The sequence below is a fragment of the Dasypus novemcinctus genome, chromosome 5 (genome assembly GCF_030445035.2).
Source record: "Dasypus novemcinctus isolate mDasNov1 chromosome 5, mDasNov1.1.hap2, whole genome shotgun sequence".
NCBI lineage: Eukaryota > Metazoa > Chordata > Mammalia > Cingulata > Dasypodidae > Dasypus > Dasypus novemcinctus.
In genome coordinates, this window is record NC_080677.1 from 54,926,340 (window position 1) to 54,949,069 (window position 22,730).

Genomic DNA, 22,730 nt, shown 5'->3' on the forward strand with positions numbered 1-22,730 from the left:
GTGCAGCAGTGGCAAGTGAACTTTTAACCTCCCATGGACAGAGTGATGACTGTAAGGATGGCAATAGGAGGAAAGAGGGATTGAACCAGGTAGAGGGAGAGGGCCCTGGATGGCAACCCCTATATAAACCATCAATTCCATACCTGGGTATTTCAAGGCAAAAGTGTGGGGTACAGGAGGCATTGTCATTTGGCACTGCTCACACCAGCCCTCAAAGGCCTGACATTTTTTCCTTCCTATAGCAGTAGCTGGTATGATGCCACCACATCACTGTTCAAACCTACCAATAAAGGGTGGGGGTATGGGGGTGCCAAAATGGAATATGAACAAAGTCAGGTTAAATGAAAGACAAATATATAAAAGTTGAGGACCACCCATAATGACCTGGGAAAGCTACGTCTCAAGGCAACTGTGAAGGTAGAAGTGAGTTACATGTCAAACTCCCTTGGGAAAAAAAAACATTTAAAGGTCTATAAAATTTGCAAAAGGCATGCCAAATGTTCACCATAAGACTGTAAATAGGAATGGGGCCCAATAGCATTTTAGAAAAACTTAGAGAATATTCTTCCGAAACTGATACACAGGGCCAGATTGGATTTTAGTGACTCTAAAAAAAGAAAGTAACAAGAAGGAAACCATCATTAGCACATACCTCATGATTCTTTCCAACTTCTCTAAGAAGTGTTCTCCAAAAGACAATCCTTGGGTGGACAAGTATTTTTCCTAAACAACACCCCAGGATTAATCTAATGTAGAGAAAGCAGAATGGTTGTTCAAGGCTGACTCTGTTTTTATCTTTTTGTTTTCATTCCTTCTGCCTATTTCTCTTCTAATCACTTCCACTATTTTTGTAAGTTGGGGAGTGGAGGAGTGGAGTACCAGCTGGTTTTAATCATTGGATATGCTTTTTTTTCCCTTCCAGTTTTACACCTAATTGACAGGTTTTAGGACTAATTCTTTTTATTTTTTTTAAACCCTCCCCTCCCCACGGCACCCTCATCTGTCTCCTAGTTGTTCCTGCTCATCTGCTCATTGTCTCTGCTCATTGACCACTCGTCCTGTCCACTTGTTTTGTCTGCTTTTCTCCTTTAAGAGGCTCCAGGAACCAAACACAGGATCTCCCATGTGGGAGGCAGGCACCCAACTGCTTGAGCCACATCTGCTCCCACTAATTCTATTTAAAATAGACCACTGTAGCAAAATGAGCTCCTCTTTGGGGCATCTCTTTACCTTAATGCTAAAAAATTCTCCCTATCCTCTCAAGTTTGTGACAAACTGCCAGTGACTTAGCATGGTTACTCTATAACATTACCCCAAAAGTGCCTGAAACTCTTAAATGGGAAGTGTGAAAAAGCTGTAAAACAGTACATCCCTGGAGCAGCCTAAAACTTGAATTAGTAACAAAGGAAGAAATTAGAAAGTGTAGGGAAACAATGGTATGCCCAAGTGTCCTGTGAATTTTTCCATGTATGAAAATGACTGTGTCTGTTGTTCCCTTATTTGATTTCTTGATTCTTACCTTCACTGTGTTCTGAAAAAGGATTTAACACAATGTCTGCATATAGTCTGTGGCTAACTTAAGTCGAGAATTCCATAAGATGGAGTATCTTTCCCCCTTAAAACTGTAAGGATTCCTGGAACTTCTAAAAAAAATTCCAGAACTCTCTAAATAAGCTAACAGTAGCATGTGTAGATACAAAGTGTGCAGCCTGTAAAGTCAGATCTGTTAAAATACTGTATATCCTAAAGTATGGACCACATTGTAAGCACAGATGTCACCTTGTTTGAAAGCTATTGTTTCGGAGTCTGTACATCAGTTTCAGTAAATATGATATGAATAAGTTAAAAGATTATCGCTGTGGAAGGGAAAGGTTTTATGGTGGATGTGTGGGAATACTGTATATTGTATATATGAATTACTGTGATCTAAGACTCTTGTCTTAATTAGGAAAAAAGAAAAGAAAAAGATAGGATGTAGAAATTTTTCCAAATCAATATGTACTCTAGATCTAACCTTTAAACTCATCGCTATATTCCATTTTACTAGTAAGGGAACCTGACATTATATTGGGATTCACTTTACAGGAAGTTTTGGATCACAGAGTGATTCAACAATGGCGGCGGAGGAATACTGGTATGGGATGTTATTGACAGGCTATATATGGTTGACAGGGAGTTATACAGGGCATATGTCCAGGGTGCATGGTAATGTTTAGATATACTCATAGTGGAAACAATTAAAAACAACAGCTGGGGGGGGGTACTGGGATTCTGGCCGGGGGGGCTCTGTCGTGGTCCCTAGGGGAGCAGCGGCAGTCCCCCAGGTGCAACGGTAAGAACCAGGAAGGAATGAGGGTCCAGCAGTGGGCTCCTGATACTAATGACTATGCTTGTGAGCCTATATGCCTGCAATAAGAACAAGGCCTAGAGCAGCATTGTGCCTGGGAGTTTCCTCCTGACAGCTTTCGTGTTACTCAAATGTGGCCAGTCTCGAAGCCAAACTCAGCATGTAGATGCAGTGCATTCCCCCCAGCGTGGGACATGACACCCGGGGATGAGCCTCCCTGGCACTGAGGGATCACTACCAAATACCAGCTGAAGATGCAACTAGAAAATGACCTTGAATTAAAGGTTCAACGCAGATAAGCAGAATATCCCTGTCTATCTACATATAATAACATGACTTTAAAATGCTGTTTTACCTAATGTAAGGGGGAAATGGAGAGGAGAAATGAGTTTATATGGCTACGAGTCTCTAAAAAAGAGTCTGGAGGTTGTCAGAAGGATTGCCCTTATGCACACCTGAGCAGAGTCTGAGACAGATAAAGTAGATACAACCCCAGGTATTGGTTCTTTTGAGGGATAAAGAGACCCACGGGTTCTATGGTCATGGCAGATGGGGTTCACTGCCATGTCTGGCCCTTCTTTGGAGCTGGTGTTTCTGTGTGATGGAACTGGACTCAGATGGGATCTCTTTTCACAAGACTTTCATGCTACTTTACTGAAATTGTAGTTGGTGTTGGGGTTCAAGATATATTTAGGGGATTTGAATCTCTGGACTGACAATATGATAGCCAGGCCCTGAACCTCAACAGACTTCAGCTCCTACACTCTGATTTATTGGACTTACCCCACTCAGCTAACATGGAGTTGAAGGTGGTCAACCACCACACCATGGAGCCTAGAGTGCCTACAACTGAAAGCAGGAGGAGTGCATCCAGTATCCATGTGGAATCTAAGCCCCCACTTGACATAGATGTGCAATGGACATAACCAATCCAATGTCCACAGAGAAAATGTGGCATTGTGTGTGGGAAGGGTGGCCATGATGGCTGCTGGGTGCGGGGAATGGGAGGAAGAGATGAGATGGGGAGGCGTTTTCGGGACTTGGAGTTATCCTGGGTGGTGCTTCACTGACAACTACGGGACACTGTAGATCCCCCCAGGGCCCACTGGATGGAACGTGGAAGAGTGTGGGCTATGATGTGGACCATTGACTATGGGGTGCAGCGATGCCCAGAGATGTACTTACCAGGTGCAATGGATGTGTCATGATAATGGGAGAGAGTGTTGCTGTGGAGGGAGTGGGGGGTGGGGGCGGTGGGGTTGAATGGACTTCATATTTTTTGAATGAAATATTTTTTTTAAATGAATAAAAAATTTAAAAAAAAAAACAAAATCAGAGAGAAAAAAATGAAAAAAAAAAAGTTGCAGCAGTAATCAAAATGTTCCTTTATTTCCTAAGTAACCAATTAAAATGCATGTATCAATTGGGGGGAAATTGTGACAATGCATTCAAATCATTGGGTGCATACAGTTATAAGCCCAAAATTATGAACTAAGATGCAGCAATAAATTACAGTGATAAATATGCTTATAGTACTTTTGCCACATTTACCATCCAAAAGCCTGCTATGTAGAGACAGTGAAATAAAACCAAAAATGTAATGCTGAAAAAGCAAAATTTGGGCTTAACTGACTATGAGCTATGTAGGTTGAGTATTACTAAGATTCTTGATACAAGTAATGTACCTTTTCTGCTCACAACTTTAAAAAGTGACTCCATTCCTGTTTCAGCTACACCTCTCTTGGAAAGCTGTTGACTTTTCCTTTCTGTTGCCTTGATTTTCTTTTTCAGGAGCACAGGGAGCTGCAAATCCAGGTGGGTGCTGTACCTTCGAGTGATTACACTGTGGAACAGCAGGAAAGCCTCTTATCTCAGACAGGGATTGCCTGTTTAAGATTGTTTTTTCTCTGTAAAAGGCATAAGGTAGTAAACACAGCTGTAGGAAAAGGTTTTGTATTTTCTTGCTGTTTGTTTTAATCTAGTAAAATGATATAATTAAGGCAGAATGCAAAAATGCCTATAAAATTATAATGCCCTCCCATGTGTGTCTATGTCCTGGGTTCACAGTGTTTGAGTAATCTGAATGGACATGACTTTAGAAGTGGTTTTTTATATCTTTGTATACAGTATGTCAGATCATAAAATACAGTGGCTTAGGATCAAAGAATGTAAAAATTCTAAATTGATCTTGGAATTAGGGATGTTATTAAAATGACTTAAGCTTCACTCATGCTATTTCCTCGCCAGGGGTGGATCATTGTTCTGAATTCTTGTCTGCCAACTACTGTTCTTTTAGCTAATTCCACAAGGGATATTTTTAAATTAGAATATTTATATATCTTTATACGAATAAAGGTTTTGAAAATAGTATCATGGCCAATCCTTCCTTTCAAGAAGATGAAATTTGAATTTAGGATGAAGAATATGCCTCAAATTCTGTTTGCTAAGACATATAATAATAGAATCCCATTTACTTCCTACTTAGATGAACTTGAAGTGTTTTCAGCTGTGGTATATTACATTTGTTTAAAGAGAATAGATTTGAGTGGATACTTAATGCCTTTTACTACCTAGTTATGTTTAAGTTAAATGAGTAAACACATTTTAAGGTCTTAATTATAAAAGGAAAATGTATGGAAGTCTATGATCTGTCCCATCATTTGGAAATCATCTGAAAAATCCTATTAAGTTGGAATTAAGTGGAAAATGGTTTTCCTCTCTGGGGATTTTTAATTTATTCAGAAAATTTATATATAATTGCCTACCAGTGAATCCTTTGTGATTACTTTATTGAAGATGCTTTTTAATTCCAAATACATTTTTTTTCAAGGGCAATGGGGTGTTGTAATTAATTCCAGCATGGGAAGAATCCTCCTTTCCACTTATCCTTTCCATCACCTCACTGTACCTCTCTTCCTTAGCCTCCCTCCCTTGGTGAGCTCATAATTCCTATGGGCTTTTATGCATTTTGGCTTCTCCTACTTAGTTCAGGCTCACAGGTGCATGGGAAGAAAGCAGTTTCGCTAACTCAATTCAGAAGATGAACCACCTCAATGTCAGTGTGTCTGGCCCTCTGTTGGAAGACACAGGGACCATTTGGGTTAAGTTACCAAAACCAATCACTAACAACCTGAGGTACTTTTTAAAGCCTTTGCCACTTTTGTAGTCATTCACTCCCTCCTGACTTTTCATCTCATCCCAATTCATGTAAATGTGTCTTTTCCATAAAAGAAAAAAATCAAATCGAATATTTCAGGACTATTTCCCTAAGTTGTTAAATGGTCTTGGTACCCTAGCTCAAAGATAAATGCAGGTACACTGTAAATAAAATGATTACTCAGAGTGTACACTTTGGATAGATTGTACAAGGCATGGTGCTGTGTAACACAGTGAATGAACCATGTGGTGGATGATGGACTGTGGTTAACAGAACAAACGTGAGAGCATTCCCTCATGAACTATAACAAGGGTACAATACTAACACGTGGTGTTAATAATAGGGGGGTGTATGAAAAAAATATACTAAATGTAAGGTATGAACCATAGTTAGTAGTAATATTTTGATGTTCTTTCATAATCTGTAATAAATTTTCCACAACAATGCAAGGTGTTGGTGGAGGAGTGATGAATGGGAATTCTGCATGGTGTGCATGATTGTTTTATAAGCTCAAAACTTCCCAAATAAAAAAAAAATTAAAAATAAAAATATATTACAAATAAAGAAAACAGAAAAAATACATATTATAAAAAATGGTTACTCAGATATACATCTACAAAATGTGTGACTTAACCAGTGTTGCTTGCACTCAGATTTCTGGGATGAAAAGTGCTCTTCATGGATTGTGATCAATAAAGATACAATAACAGTTAACTGTTCTGAGCGCATTTTTCACTGGACACATAAAGAAAAGCAATGGACAATGTATTGCAAATAAAAAGAAAAATAAACCTCAGCACTAGAACAGAACTTTTAAAAGACAAGGACTCCTGGAAAGTGGACCTGGCTCAACTAATAGAGTGTCCGCCTACTATATAGGAGGCACAGGGTTCCATACCCAGGGCAGGGCCTCCTGGCCCGTTTGGTGAGCTGGCCCTCATGCAGTGCTGCCGGCAGCAAGGAGTGCTGTTCCCTGCTACGTGTCCGGGGCGTAAGGGAGCCCCACGCGCAAGGAGGGCCGCCACCCGCCCAGGAGTGGCACAGGCACACAGGGAGCTGAGGCAGCAAGATGATGCAACAACAACAAAAAAGAGACACAGTTTCCCAATGCAGGGCGGAGAAGAACACAGCGACAAGACACAGAGAGGTGGGGGAAGGGAAGAGAAATAAATGAAATACAGAAAAAAATAAAAATAAAAGACAAGGATTCCATTCATAGAAATTCTGAAGTAAAAATCATTTTTTATATCAAATTTACATATCCGATGCTAGCTTTCGATTGATATTATAGGGTCCTTTCTTTACCTGAAATACGTGCATCAGATTCACATGCACAACGTTTTAAGTAAACGAAACTTAGTATCCATATCAAAACGATCCTAAGTTCATAAATTAAATATTTTCAGGTGTATTGATTTGTCTGAGCTTCAAGGGCAAAGGATGTTCTACTTTGGGTGATATATACGAGTAGATAGATTTCCAGACAGGACAGAGGGAGAAAAGGGAGTTGAAACAGTTATGAAAATTATCTTTCCTCCCTCTTCCCTTGGCTCTCCCCTTGCAAATTTAGAGAGGTACCATCTTTCCATTTCGTAGGAGTGGTGAATGAATGACCGGAAGCCTTCGAGAGCCTCACTTCGACCTTTTCCAGGCACCCGATTTGGGAAGATGGAATAGAGCTGGTGGCGTGGAGTTGAGACCCAGAAAAAGAATTGGGTGTGGACCCAGGGCTGGGGGCGGGGGTGGTCGCGAATGTGTAAAGAGTAAAGGAAAGGAAGGAAGGGGCTTGCGAGTGGAAAGGTCTGCTAGGAGCAGAGGGAAGGAATGCCACATGGTAGTGGGTTCAATCCGGTGACCAAGCTGGGGAAACATCTGCCATTTGCGAGCTCTTCCTCGCGGACACAGGGTGGCGCTCGTGGTAAAGACTTACGCTACTGCTCGGGTGGTAGTCCCCCCATCCCCCCACCCCGCCCTGGAGATTTCGGCTACTACAAGATGAAAGTTCTTCCTACGTGTCGCAGTGGGGAGCACAGTTCTGGAGGAGTTTAATGCCGTGGGGTTGTTCTCCATAGCTGGGCCGGTCGGTGAGTTTTGAAAGCTGCAACAGCGACCGTCCTGCTGGCCTTAAGACGAAGTTCGGAATCTTGGTGTAAGAACACCGCGTCCCCCGCCTCCCAGTAAGAGCAAAAGTTGCTTCCCGGGACACGCGCGTGTGCGGCCGAGCTCAGGGCCAGCGGTGCACAGTCACACTGACTATATTGTGAAACGGGGAACCCAATGGGGACTCCTTTTAACTTAGCTTTCCCTCCCTCTTCCCGACTGTCTTTAAGTAAAAGGTGTGGGACAGGGGTGAGATCAACCCAAGAAAAAAGAACAAAGTCAAGAAAATTGGGGCTCTGGACTCTCAGGGACACACTCAGATCTGGAGCTGTCTCTAACATCAGCCTTTGCACAAAGTGGCCCACTCTGGCATGAGAGCTATACCTCTTTGGAAATTGAAACAAAGACGTTAAATTCTATCGTGCTGTCCCATTCCTCCTTGTCCTTTGTAAAATTGGAGAAGGGATGTCTCTTTTGCCCGGAGGAGGGTAGTGGGCACGAAATTTAGCAAGGTCTACATCTTAGCATTGTATGTAACTCTTGTGTTCCACGGGATTTAGACGATCACGCTTCTGAATTTTGCCCCAACTCTGCAGCTTCCAATCTCATCCTGATTGGAAACTGCCTTCTCAGCAAGGTCTAAGAGAATTGCTAGGAACACCCTGTTTAGCATAACCTTATTGACCTTATTTCCCTGCACATTGTAACTTTTAAATTTCTAGTAAACAAAATCTGTAGGGGAGGGAGGAGACCAGTGGGAGGGCTGCTCTACTACCTGGGCTGCTGGCCTTTCACGGAGCTGCTTTAGACTGTCCCTGGCATAGGTGTGGGGAAGCGAGTCATGTGGCACGATGTGTCTAAAGTGACTCGATGGGTGCTGAGAACTTCTCCAGAGCAAAGCCCTGGAACGGTGTTTCCCAGCAGCATCCTAGCCCCTCAGCCTAAATCTGGAGGTTGAACAGCCGCGACGAAATGGCCAGTGCTGGGCAGGCCGGCACTTGCAACTCTCTTGACCCAGGCGTCGATCTTGGAGAAGCCCGGGGCGAAGCAGGCCACAAGCACGCCAAGCGGGCAAGGAAGAGGGCACTGCCGGCCCCTGCTACATCTCCGCCCTGCTTCCCTGTATGCGCCCGCTCTGAAGTTGCCCCCAAGGGCAGCTGGTCAATAGCTGTGGTTTTATGGCGCCCAGACTGCTGAGTCTGGAAGCTGGTGCACGTGGGGCCGTTCACGAGCCCGACCGGCGTTCCAGACACTCCAACTCTCTCTGCCGACCCTTGCTTTGGGCCCGAGTAGTTTCACAGCGAAAGAAAAGCTAAACCAACACTAGACTAAACATAACATGGGCGCTTTCTTTTTTGGTTGGCGCGTAGGGGCGGGGATGAGAGTCCAGACCTTCTGTCTGGTGGAACTGGATATCCAGTGGAGCTCCCAGGTTCCCCGTCTTGGGCCTTGGGGGAAGATGCCGGGCAGCCCAAATCAGGATACAGCTCCTGGAGTTGCCTATTTGAAGTGAGTGGAAATGGGGAGCAGAAGAACAACTAACATGACATTTCTGAGCTCCCAGCTGGATCACTTTTGGAGCAGTGACATGTCATAAAAAGCAAAGTCTGGACCACCACGTGTCCAAAGTGTTTGATTCCTGAACCCTTTCTCTCTTCTCATATGAGCTGAGACTTTTTCACGGCAGGAAATAAAGGACCCAGGGGATCCGAGCTGGACCTGGGTAATGGTGAGGAGGGGCCCCCAGGTTCCATGTCCATGAAGCCAGGAAGGAGAAATCTGTGGGTATCTCCCAATTTCGCAAAAGGGCTTTTGATCTCTGTGTACTTCCCTGACTTCTTGGGGATTCCCATTCGGTTTCAGAGGCATCCATTCACTCTTGAGGGAATCTGATCACCGGACACAGAGTTACAGCGCCTCTACTCCAATGACTTCCAAATAGAATATTGAACAGAAATGGGGCTACCCAACTCTTCTTGTGGGTGTAGCAAACTGAGGATTTGGGCATCATTGTTTGTGCTTGGGACAGTGATTGTTTTAAGGATTGTTTTAGGCATCAGTATTGTATGAAATCTTTCATTAACTGCTGAATGGACAGCGTGCACTCTGGAGCATCTCTGACATGCCTGTGTCCTCAAGATACTTATCTTGTGCAAAGAAAGCGACCGTTGTACATTTGCCTGTCTTTACCCAAATCGCAAATTTTCAACACTTGTAAATTGCAACAGGCCATTAAAAGTGCTGTGTTCCCTTCCTTCCTTTTAGCCTTCGTCCTCCATTCCCCACCCCCACCCCTTCCTGGACTCCTCATTCCAATATCAGTGTTCAGTTCCACACTGGCCCCTAGTGCAGCCCACGGGGGCGGAGTGTGTGGTGCACGAAAATACTGTCACGGACCTCATACCCCAAACGCGCTTTTTCCGAGGCTGTTGATTGGAAAACATTGTCTCCAGGCATTACAGAGCTGCGCGTTGGGGTGTCTGTGTTATCTCTAGTGTTCACTAAAAACAATTGACCGAGACCCCCCCCCCCCCTTTCCAAAGAGCAACAGCACACACACACGCGTACTCCCCCCACCCCCTCCATTTTTCTTCTTCTTCTTCTTCTTTTTTTAAGCAATGCTTTGTTGTGCTAAAACTAGTTGGACGAGTTAGGGTGTTGCTGCTGCTCCGAGGCCCTGACCAATGGAACCCGATCCACCCCGCTGTGCGTAAGCGCGCAATTAAGGATTTAACCAAGGCTGTGCTGCGCCTGAGCCAGCAGTGAGCTTGCCGGAGACAGAGCCTCCACGACTCCCAGCCTCCTCCTCGCCGCCGCCACCTCCTCCTTCTCTCCTCCTCCTCCTCTTCCTCCTCCTCCCTCACTCCCACAGCCATGTCTGCTTAGAACAGGACAGCCCCACAGCCAACTCCGGCAGCTGCCGCCACCACAGCAGCAGAAAGAGTCGCTGCCGCCTGCGAGCGATGACAGGAGTATTTGACAGAAGAGTCCCCAGCATCCGATCCGGCGACTTCCAAGCTCCGTTCCAGACGTCCGCAGCCATGCACCATCCGTCTCAGGAATCTCCAACTTTGCCGGAGTCGTCCGCCACCGATTCCGACTACTACAGCCCCACCGGGGGAGCCCCACATGGCTACTGCTCTCCTACCTCGGCCTCCTACGGCAAAGCGCTCAATCCCTACCAATACCAGTACCACGGCGTGAACGGGTCCGCCGGGAGCTACCCAGCCAAAGCCTACGCGGACTACAGCTACACCAGCCCCTACCACCAGTACGGCGGCGCCTACAACCGCGTCCCAAGCGCCGCCAGCCAGCCAGGTACGGGGGGAGGGGGGGGGGAGAGGGTCAGATACAGGGTCGCCCAGGACTTCGGAGGCGAGATGGGTTGGGATATTGGAGGCCACGCCATCCACTGGAATGGGGTTCACCCAGCACGGAGTGGGCGCCGGGACTCTGCAGCCAAGAAAGGTTCCGGGGCCAGCATTTTAGGGATTCTTAGTGGAAGGAGCCTGCGGGGGTTCGGACTAGCGTCTATTCCCTCCGGCACCTTTGGGAGGCCCTCTGTCGCGGGATTCCCTGGTTGCCCGGCCAGGAAACCAGCAAAGCTGGAAAGGGGGGGGGGGGGTAGAGGTGGAGGGAAGAAAGAATCTAGCAGCCCCAGTGGCGTTTGCATAATAAAGGGGAAATTAGTTTGTTGGAAATTCTGGAAGGTGTGCTTGGCTAGTGAGAGTGAGAGTGGAAGGCTGGCTCAAAGGCTCTGTCGGGATTAGTATGAGAGCAGCCACGAGTCAGCCGTGCCAGTGCCCCGAGTGCGCCGGGCGGGTGGCGGGTTTGGGGAGCTGTAGACCACCAGAGGAAGGGCACGCCGGGAGCGCTGCGGTTTATCCAAGGCACTGCCAAAAACAAAAAGAGCCATTTAAAGGTGGCGGAGGGTTTTTCTAAGGGGTCACGTTGTTGGAGGGATTTCCCCCACCCCCACCCCGCTGGTGCCTAAAATTTGTCTTCCTCCTCCTCCCACTCCCTCCTTAGGGAACTTAGTTGGAGAGTTTAAGAGGGTTAGTGAGCTTGGGCGGTAAAAGAGAGGCATGAGGCCTCTGTGGAGAGGTTTTACTCGTGGAGTTTGATTTCTTCCCACCAGCACATTAATAATCCTGCTAATATTAGCATCCCCTGTGCTGGCAGTACTGAGACCACAGCCCCACAGCCCTCACCCTCCACCCTTCCTCTCCCAAGAGTTCGCCACAGACATACCCCATAGAGAGGTTCTCCGCGTGTTCCGGGGATGGGCGCTTCTGATAAATTGGTACTTTGGGAGAAGGGGCCTTGTGGCCCCAGGACACATTTGTAAAACACGGGTTCAGAAAATCTATTCCCCCTTTGATACTAAAAGATGAGAAAATCATCTTGACAAACCCCACCACCACCACAACCACCACCTAGTCCTTTCCAATGTGCGACTCTTGCTGAACATTAAAGAGAGGGCGGGGGTGGGGTGCCTTCGTTTCTTTCACTGGCTCTGTATTTCGTGCATAAGTGGAAGATTTTTTCCCCCTTTGGCCAAGAACTTATTAAATCTATTTGTAAAAGAAACCAGACACATCTGTGCCCTCGCTGATCTGCAGTGAGATTATGGGGGCTGCATAATCGGCCCTCTGTCTGCAGCAACGACCGCTCGCTGCTGAAGTGAAGGAGCACAGTTTGCTCGTGGGTCTTTGAACTTTGGAGACCTCAGTTAGCGTCTTCCCTGACCATGAGTCTGGCCTCCGCTGGCGCCCGAACAGACGCTGACCGAAGCGCGTTCACCGCGGAGGGCCCCGGGAGGGGCTGACCATTCTCACCCCAGAAACGCGGGGGAACAGAAGGTGGGAGTAAAAAGTTCGGGAGAAGTAGGAATCGTGGCATGGGCTGAATTCCAGACACCAAGAAGGAAGCTGGGCTGTAGGAGGGCTTTGAACCAGTCCTTGAGAATCTGAATGAACAGGGTAGGGAATTAATCACGGCTTTTCCATGATTTCGGGAGAAGCGTCTTTATCTGGGCCTTGTAAAGCAAAGGGGGCGATATGTAGGGAAAGAGAGTGAAGACTGCATGGTAAGAAACTCAGGGGCTACATTTAAGGGTTCTTTGCAAAACGCCCATTGTCTACCGACAAGCTCTAACCGGATGTGTTTTGATTATTTAGAGAAAGAAGTGGCCGAGCCCGAGGTGAGGATGGTGAATGGCAAACCAAAAAAAGTTCGCAAACCCAGGACTATTTATTCCAGCTTTCAGCTGGCCGCGTTACAGAGAAGGTTTCAGAAGACTCAGTACCTCGCCCTGCCAGAACGCGCCGAGCTGGCTGCCTCGCTGGGACTGACGCAAACACAGGTAAACCGAGGCGCGGTCGGGCTCAGGCCCCGCCTGGGCTGCGAGCCTGGCTGGGTCGCGAGGTTCAGTCCCTATCCGCTGGGGCCGATTCGAGGGCGCTCGCGAGAAACTCAGACACCGCCCCCCTTCCCCTCGAGCCCTTCCCTCCATGAGTCAGCCCGGGTGTCGCCACCATGCGACGATGGGGACGGATCGGGGACGTTGTTCGTCCCGAGATGCCCCCGCATGGAGTCTCGGGAGGGGGTGGAAGGGGTCAATCTCCCAAGTTGGTGAAAAGGTGAGAGTTATTCCAGGATGTCCTCGCAGCCTTAAGAAGTTAGGTGATGCGTAGCCGCCCCGGGGTGAGCAGGACCCGGAGGCCTCGCAGTGGTCTCAGGCTGTGCAAAGGCCAGGAACGTTGCCTCGGACAGGAAAAACTCAGTCGCGCCCTGCTTCTGCCAGAGCTTTAGGCCGCAGAAGCCACAGGGTCCCGGGCTTTGGGGTGGGGGGCGCTGTTGTATGGGAAAATCTTCCAGGATTGTTTTGCAACCCCTTCACTTCCACTCCAACCCGGCTAAGGCGTACAGAAGTATAAAGAATGTTCGAGTACCGCCCAGCGCTGCAGGCAGAGGACGCTGAGCAGGCAGCGAATGGAGAGGAGCGGAAGATTGGGGAATCGCTTGTGTCCCCCAGTACACGCGCGCGCGCCTCTGCCGGTCCGGCTGCAGATGCTGTTTTGGAGACCCTCGGGGCTCCGCTTTGCCATAGCCCTGCGCGGGCCTACACTTGAGCGCACGCCACTGCAGACCCTCGCTCGCACACAGGCCGCGTTCGCGTTCCCCTCCCCCAGCCCAAACCAAAGACAAAAGGCTTGGGGTTGCGCCCTTGTGGCGGCCTGGGTGCACTGAGACTGCCTGGGCGCCCGCCTCCATTCGCGCGCCCCAGGCTTTGCCCAGGCCCAGCCACTTCGGCAAAGACGGTGAGTCGCGGGAAGACGCCTGGGTCCCGCCGTCTGCAGACCTGAAGCTGTCTCCTACCGACGCCCCGGGGAACACAGGGATCGCCTCTGAGTGTCCGGGTAACGTGTGCCTTTGTTCCCCCACCCAGGTGAAAATCTGGTTTCAGAACAAAAGATCCAAGATCAAGAAGATCATGAAAAATGGGGAGATGCCCCCGGAGCACAGTCCCAGCTCCAGCGACCCTATGGCTTGTAATTCGCCACAGTCTCCGGCGGTGTGGGAGCCTCAGGGCTCATCCCGCTCGCTCAGCCACCACCCTCATGCCCACCCTCCGACCTCCAACCCATCCCCTGCGTCCAGCTACCTGGAGAACTCGGCTTCCTGGTACCCGAGCGCAGCCAGCTCAATCAATCCCCACCTGCCGCCGCCCGGCTCCTTACAGCACCCGCTGGCGCTGGCCTCCGGGACACTCTATTAGACCAGCCGCTTTCTCTCTCTCTCTTTGGGACTACTGTGTTTTGCTGTTTTAGAAATCATAAAGAAAGGCATTCATATGGGGAAGTTTGGAAAATGGAAAGAAAAAGATTCATGTGTAAAGCTTTTTTTTTTTTTGCATGTAAGTTATTGCATTTCAAAGGACCCTCGTCCTCTCTTTTTACAGACGAACTTTTTTTTGCGCAACTGTGGACACTATCAATGGTGCCTTGAAATCTATGACCTCAACTTTTCAAAAGACTTTTTTCAATGTTATTTTAACCATGTAAATAAGTGTAGATAGAGGAATTAACTGTATATTCTGGATAAATAAAATTATTTCGACCATGAAAGTAAAATGTTTCCAAAAAAAATACTCCTATTTGGCCCTCTGATAATTGGCTGGAGAAGTTTTATGCAGGCAATTAAAGGACGTCATGCTCTGCAGAGATCCAAAAAGGCAAAAGACAGAAATCAGGGTTTCATGGATGTACATGTTTGTATGTTTGGTGCTGTACTTTATATGTCAATGCGTAGATGACCTGTTTATAATACTGCTCTATAATATGCATTTACGTGTTTTTTTGGCCTAACCACACACAAAAAAGTTTAGATCATTTTAAATTTAACCCCAAATTATTTCAGGTAGAAAGTAATAATGGAATCTAAATACACTCCTCCCACCCTGTAAGTGAGTGAGAAGGCAACAGAAATCCCTCAATAACCCCTCTGAATTGTAAGCCCAAGGCAATTAGCGTGAACTGCCCCCCTCCCATCAGCCACTGTGTATTGCCAGAGCAATTAGACAAATTACACTCCCTTGGAAGGGAGCTTCCAGAGATGAGAAAAAGAAAAATAAATCTGCCCTCATTCGTATTAATTTTTTTTTAACATCTGAAATTTTTGGGCCAAGGTAAATGGGAGAGCTTTAGAATCTTTTAATATATTATAAATTTATCTAAGCTCTTTCAGAGAGTCTAAAGTTGATTTGGAGCCCTGATTCCCTCTCTGGATTTTAGGAATTTAGAACAATGATGGACCTAAATCAGTAGGCCAAGCAGGACAGGTGGTGGGGCATTTGTCCACCAACCAAAAAAGGAAATTGCAGGGTGGAGGAAAGGAATAAAAGCATTGTGGTTCCATGTTGATTTCATTTTATGAGAGATAATATTCTTACTATAAAAACATTTTCCCCCATCCTCTTTACCACTCTATGGTTTTTACAGGAAGGAGCTCCCTCTGCTTTGCTTTTACATAAACAGTGGCAAAGCAGGTTCCAAAGGATGAGAAATTGAATCTCCAGGGGATTTCTCCTTTGTGAAGCTTTCTCTGGGGCAGAGAAGGAGGAATTGCAGTAAGCATGGCCTATGTCCCATCCTTCTCCCTGTGCCCCTTCAGGTAGACATCAATAGTGAGACCAAAGCTACAGCAGGTGTCTAGAACTGTGCCCCCAGGCCGGAATTGTAGGAGTCTTTCTGAATGTCTGTCCTTTCACCGACTCTATTTCCTTAGGATACCAAGAGAAAACGTACTTTGGGAATGATAAGGTGCATGTGAAATATTTTATAGCTAGGAAGTCGGCAGCAATTATTGTGGAAAAAAGAGCCTTCTTAAAGGGAGGGGATTAGAACATTAAAAATTACATGGTGTCATCTGAGAATTTCTGAGAAGGTCCTTCCAGGGTTGAGACTAGACCCGAAAAGGCACGCTGTGTGTCCAGAGAGGAATTTACCTGTGTGCCCTCTGTTTCTCTCCCTCTCCTTTCCTCACCCCTCCTCCACCCACCCCCCTGGATTTCGTCATTGTCTTCCCCTTTCCTTTCTTTCCAGGAGGGAAATCTAGCTCGTCTGTTTGAAACGGCTTGGGCCATGAGGGATTCAGTGGTTCGGCGGGTCTTTAGAAGCGCCCTGCCTGGCCCGGGCACCGCTCAAGGCTGAGCCAGAGCGCGGCTGCCTGGACTCTGGACCCTTGCTCCCGGCCAAACGCCGGAACGGCAGCGCCTCACAACTTGGTCTCCACCAGCGCCGAGGCTGCCAAGGCGCTCTCTCGCCGGATCCGTTGCGAGTGGCGAGGCGTTCGGGGAGGAAAGCCAAAAAGGCGCCCCACTTTGTTTTCTGCGCTGGCAGAGAATGGAGGATTGGGGGGAAGAAGTGAAAGAATCTATTTCCTGCTTTTCTTTCTTTCTTTCTTTTTTTTCCTTTGCTTGTAAGGATTTCGGGAGTTTCCATTACACCAAAGCCCGCACTTTATTTCGGGCGAATCCGGCTATGAGAAGCCCGGCGCTCCAGACTTGCCAGCGCCTGGTTTTCCCCTGCGCGGGCGCCTCTCTCCGCCTCTGGGTGCGTGTTTGGGAAGGTTGGGGGCGGCGGTGCGCATCCACTGTACAAGTCTAACATTTCCCACCTACTGGCTGCCTGGCAGTGGCAAGAAATGCCCTTTCCCTCTCTGCACAGGGAGAAGACAGACATTTTTCCTAGCGGTCCCCATCATAACCCCATCCCCCTTGGCTTTGACCAAAGGGGATCCCTTTCATACTACACCCAACCACCCGGCGCGGTCGAGCTGAGCTCAGACTTTACGCGGGAAAGGAGAGAGAAGCTCTTCTTTAATGACAACCTTCCACCCCACCCCTCAAACCCTCTCACCCCCACCCCCAGCCTTGTCGTTGCTAGCTGCTGTTAAAGACACTAAAGCCTCCTCGCGAGGCGGTCAGGCCCAACGCCGCGCGGACACAGGCTCGGTTTCAGGATTCCTTCCCTTGCGCTAACCTCACTTCTTCCACTCCTAGTGGCCTCTTCTCTTGCGCGGTTTTTGTTTTTTTAAACTTGGTCCAGGAGCCGTGGACAAAAATATTCTGGCAAACCAATCTCCAGCGGGTTTTCCCTGGCACCATGGGGATTCTCCCCGGGGAATTTAACTCCCTGCAGTCCTGCGCCCAAGGATGTAAAAATAACAGATACTCAGCAAAGTCTAAAAATATCCGTGATGTTTCCCGCCCTCGCTCTCCCTCCCACCCTCCCTTTCCCTCTTCATTGTTTATTCTTATATCTAATATAAAAGTGTATATTTCTTCAGCATATTCCCGGGCGCACCAACCCCACTCGCGAGGACTCGCTCCAGGCGTCCCCTCTATCGCCTACGCCTTCGCGTCCCCAGTTGTCTAGCCTGAGACCTAGAGCTCCCAAGATAAATCAAGCCCATCCTAAGACTTAGTTTTCTTTCATAGGTCTCTTCCCACCTTCACTCCCATTTTCCTGACCCTCTGCCCCCATCTTAGGCTTCCTCACAATGCCCAAGAGACCCGGGGTATGCAGGCAGGGCCAGTGCGGTTCCACGGTGTCCTGTCTGCCTCCTGGGTCCTCTTGTAAGATAAATTGTCCTTTGTTTGAGTCTCGGGTTGGGATAGGCAGATCTCTGCCCTCCCCCCCCCCCCCTTTTTTTCCTGGCGGAACAGGGGGCGGCTTGGGGAGCCGAGAGAAGACGCATTCCTGTGGGTGCCAGGCGGCTCCAGTGCTGAGCCACAAGGCCTGAGACACACACACAGAGGAACCCGCAGACCTCGCTGCCCTTGATCTCGCGCGCTGTCTCTCCTTGCCGTCGGGGCACCCCACCCGCGAGTCTATCCACCCACACTCGGATCCACCCAGCGCTCGGCCTCGGCTGGGGGAGGGGTGCGTTGACCAGCACACAGGCACACACGCACACACCCCCTCCCATTGACACAGGCCAGGTCAGGATCTCTCCGCCCAGGCCAATTCTCTTTCTCCCGCCCCTTATCCCACAATCCCAGACGCGCCGGCTAGCCTCTTCTGGCCCCTTTGATCCCACCGGACACCCCACGGCTTGTGGCGTACTGGCCGCGCTGTCCCGGGAGTCACCCAAGTGCGCCAAGGCCAGGCCGCGCTCTCCTCCTCTCCGAGCGCGCTACAGCTCATGCGGGCCTTGACACCGTTAGGTCTGGAGCTCCCCAGCCAGAGGTACTCGGGCTGCCAGCTAGAACAGCCCCCCCAGCCCTCCCCCCTTCCCCCCCTTCTCTCTCCTCAGCCCTTCCTTTTATTCGTGAAGAGGGACTTTTAGGGCTATCCAACCACCCCTCTCCCCCCACTCCTCCCATACCCTCCCCACAACCTCTTGGATCGCACGCCTTCCACTGGCCGCTGGGGTCGCGCCAGCCCGGAGCGCTCCAGCCCTCCCCGGCGGCACGCCCTGAGGGCAGACGCCCTCCGGCACCTCTGGGAAGCGCGCCACGCCGGCGAATCCGCCTGTGGTCACCTCCCTCCTCCACCCTTAAGCGCCCGCCCAGCGGGTGGGTGGAGGTTTCCACCGCCCCGGAACTTGGAGAGGGGGCGCTGCGGCTTGCTCCAGCCCTCCGCCCGCTTTCCCAGGTTGCCCTCGGACCTTGCACACAGTACTTGTTTTTTTTTTTTTCCCAACCCCGGCCCAGTACAACGAACTCCGGGCCTCAAAATCAACCCAAATAGCGGTGGCCCATGTGGGATTGGTTAAATATTTTTCTGCTCTGCCTTGCCGCCCCCCCCCCCCCCCCCCAACACACACATACACCGCTCTTTCTTTTACATCTGACAGGCTTTAGGTTCCTCACTGGTGGAGAGCAGAAAGTATATATGTATCTACGGCCGGGGGTGGGGAGGGGGAGCATTCCCTTCAATCATCCAGGGCTGCCGGCTGTAAAGTAATAACCTGTTTTATAGGTTGAGCTCGAACCGTGAAGATAGGAACCAGGGGAATTTACATGCAGTCTCTCTTTAAGAGAGATGTGAGTCCTGCTTTGTAGCAATTAAATGTTTCTGCTCTTTTGTTCCCTGGGACTTCTTATTTACTTCTGATTTAGGGGGATCAGAAGGCGTCTCTTTGCCAAAAGCGCATGTATTATTGAGTCTGTTCCACATCCTAAACCAAGATTTATACGAAACCGTGAAATACCACACATTAAGACCTTTCCCCACAGGAAAGAAAAAAATGACTTCATAACATCATTCCCTTCACACACACACACACACACACACACACCAAGTTTCAATCTTGATTCTCTGTCAAATCTCCACCTTACACAGTCTACTGTATTTTCTTTCAAAGAAGTGCATGGAGGTTAAGGACGGTAAACAATTCACAAGCTATGATTTATTTTAAAGCGTTTTTTTTTCCCTTGCCAAGGCGAGAAGATAGAAATCTGCCACTGGAAGCTGATTGTCATCTAGGGACTTTTCCTGCCCCTTGCCATTTGTAAGGTGGGGGCAGAGGGGAGGGAGAAGAGACAGAATATGGACTCAACTTTCGTCTGTGAACAGGGGTCACTAAACAGGGGACATTTCATTATTGCCCTTAAATTCACAGGAGCGAAGGCTACTTGCCACTCTGCGGGGTGGACCTGGCTGGGCAGCTCCCCGGTCTGTGAGGTGACAGGAGGAAGGAGAATTATCATGCACTGTCCTAGGGACTGGAAAACATGCCCAGGAAATTCACTGTGTTCAAAGTGGGAAGAGTGAGCTCCTGGGGAGAGAAGACATTTAAGTATCCCTGACCAGGAGGTCTCCACCAGCAACCAGAACTATACTCCAGGGGTCTTCTCTCAGGGCAGGGTTCATCCTCTTTGAGGGAACAGCTGAAGTCTCAGAGTACTCCTCAGACTAGCACAGCCCCCCAGCTTCCCTCCAGCCTCTTCATCTAGCTCCCTGAACCCCTCTCACTTTGGTCGGCCTGCTTTTGAAGAGACTAATCTTGCTCTTGGGCTGCGGGTGGGGTGGGGTGGGCGAGTTCATTTTTAAAAAACACATAAAACTGGACTTTCTGGAATCTAGAAAGAAACATATTGATGACTTGAGTCAAAAGAAGCAGCTGGGCTGGTTTATGGGGGGGTGTTAATTAATAAAAGTTAATGGTGGGATTAAAACCAATAGCCAGCCAAGCTGAGTGGAGGAGGCAGCTTTCCAGCTGGCTTTATTTAATTAGCAGCAATTAATACATTTTCTGTTAATATCCTTTAGGACTCTCTAAGACCTGTTCTCCATGAAAGAATGGAGATGGAACATGGAAACATTTTCAAGCACCCAGGGTGTTTTGCTCTGATGACAAGAGAGATTGCAAACTCATTTAAGAAAATGCTCATAAACAAGTGAGGGGCCTGCTCTGAGGCAGCCTTAAAAGAAACAATGGCAAAACTGACAAATGTTCTTTCCTTTGGGGGAGGGGTACTTTTTTTTTTTAAGAAGCTGGAAAATGCTTTAAGAGGAGGGGGAAAGACAGGAGGTTGAAAAAAGAAGAAAAAAATTATTTCAGACTTGAGGCAGCAGCAGACGCAGCCCTTGCAAATACATCAGCCCTGCACATATTGAAGATTTGGACACGTAATGCTTTAGACCAGTGATTTGCTATTTTCTTAATTCCCGCTCTTCTTTTTCCATATGAATCAAACAGTCTTTTGTCCTTCAGGGTTTGATTTGATCGCTACTGTTCACATTTCACTTTTGTATTTTCCTCTTCCTATACCATTACTCATTGAGTGCCCGGTGAAATTACAATCGTACATTTTCAACTCAGCAACCCATTTGCAGTGCAAAAATAGGGTCTAAATAATGGCTGAATTAGCCCTACTGGACAGTTTCAGATGTAACACTCTGTAATAATTATATTGCAGGCTGGATTAGGATGCTATTATCATAATCTGGACGTTTACAATTATCTGTAATTTGCAAAGATGCGCCAGGTCTTGATTACAGCAGTTTTTTTTTTTTTTTTTTTGTATCACGCTAACCATCACTAAACAGTGACAGTAATAACAGCTAATTTTGCTGGCAATATAAGAGGTGCTGGGGTGTGCAAACAATTTCACACCTGGATGTGCTCACTCAACCAAGAATATAGAGAAAGAGCTTCTGCCCTGAGACTCAGAAAAATATCCTCCTCTGCTTCTGTTCAGTATAGATTTCTAGACCCTGATCATTGCTTAAGAGATATTTACTGGGGGTAAGTTTTTATTTCTTGCATACTTCAAGGTGCCTCATATTTCTCTTCTCACACTTTCAAAGCTATATTGTTGCTGTTGCAATTTATCATGGACTATCACTTTGTTTCATAGATTCCCCCCTCCCCACCCCCCCACCCCCAATCCTGACCTTCTATCCCCTTTAACGGTAAAAGGGCTGTCGTTCTGGTGAATAAAGGGATTTGGGTGAGAATGGGATCCTTAAGAACTCGGTTTGTCTTTCTTGCTTTCTGTGCTGTTGATGTATTTGGCGCAGTTTGCGCCTAGAGACTGGGAAATGGACCAGGTTTCTTTAAGGTGTTGGGGGATCCGGCTGGAGATTCCAAGTTAAAATTCATTTTGAAAATTGTTCACCAAAGCTAGGTGAATCCATTGAGGTCTTTACAAGTGGCGATGATTTTATGTACTGGGGAGTCAAGCAAGCAAATGGAGCTCGCAACGGGGCTCCTTTGGTATCACAGGTATGCGGATATTTTCAAAGGCAGGTCTAAGACTTAACCTCTGCTTTGTAGCCTCTTCGATATCTGTACCCCACCTGCGGGAAAGTTTCCGGGATAACTGACCTCTGAAACCCTTGAAGCCTGCTTTGCAGAGTCTTTGCCTCGAGCTGCTCTACGTGCTTGTGTATGTGTGTTTGCGTGTGTGTGCTGTATGGGAGTGGGGGGCGGGCAGGGCTGGGGACCATAGAGTCATTGCCTGCCGGGCCCAAACGGTGCAGACCGTGAAGGTGGAGGGGCGTAAGTGGCGGAGACGCAGATCACGACGCCGATGCAAGGTTACAAACAAGCCTGATTTAGGAACGCAACGAGGAAGCTTTCTGCTAGAAGAGGTGCTGTTCTATCTATAGATGACGTTGTTTCCTGACCCTGTTGACATTGGAGGCACCTAGAGAAGTGAAGTACTGGGATGGGAGCCTGAGCATCGTTGGTTCCCCCACCCCAGTGCGGAAAGGCCTTTCTCAGATGGAAGGAACCTTTGGACTAAGTTATGCCAAAGATGAGATGTTTATTGACGCCGAGGAGAAATCATCCTCTCCACCCGCAGCCTCCCCGCAGCTTTTTATTTTATTTTATTTTTTTAATGGTAAATGTGGTCAGAGCGAGGCTCTAGAACTCGAACTCAGCAACCTCCAGGGAAGATCTAATGTGGGGAGGCGTAGTAGGCACTGCGTTGCGGGAAATCCTTCCACCCACGCCCATGCCTTTTGCCCACGCCCCGCCTACGAATCCCTCCCTTGGGAGTCGGTTTACGATGGGGTCAATACTTTCTAAGAAGTGAAAATATTAACCCTTGAGTTTCAGAAGACCCAGAAGAAGCCCAGTTCCAAGGACAGTTCTAGAGGGACC

At 48.2% G+C, this 22,730-nt stretch overlaps 1 protein-coding gene across 1 annotated transcript; it reads left to right on the forward strand.

Moving 5' to 3' along the window:
* The first annotated feature begins 10,368 nt into the window (after window positions 1-10,368).
* On the forward strand, window positions 10,369-14,757 carry DLX5 (distal-less homeobox 5). The gene is made up of 3 exons (XM_004470741.5): window positions 10,369-10,922; window positions 12,785-12,969; window positions 14,056-14,757. The coding sequence occupies exons 1-3, from the start codon at window positions 10,568-10,570 to the stop codon at window positions 14,383-14,385; spliced, it is 870 nt and encodes a 289-aa protein (XP_004470798.1). The 5' UTR covers window positions 10,369-10,567; the 3' UTR covers window positions 14,386-14,757.
* The last annotated feature ends 7,973 nt before the right edge of the window (window positions 14,758-22,730 follow it).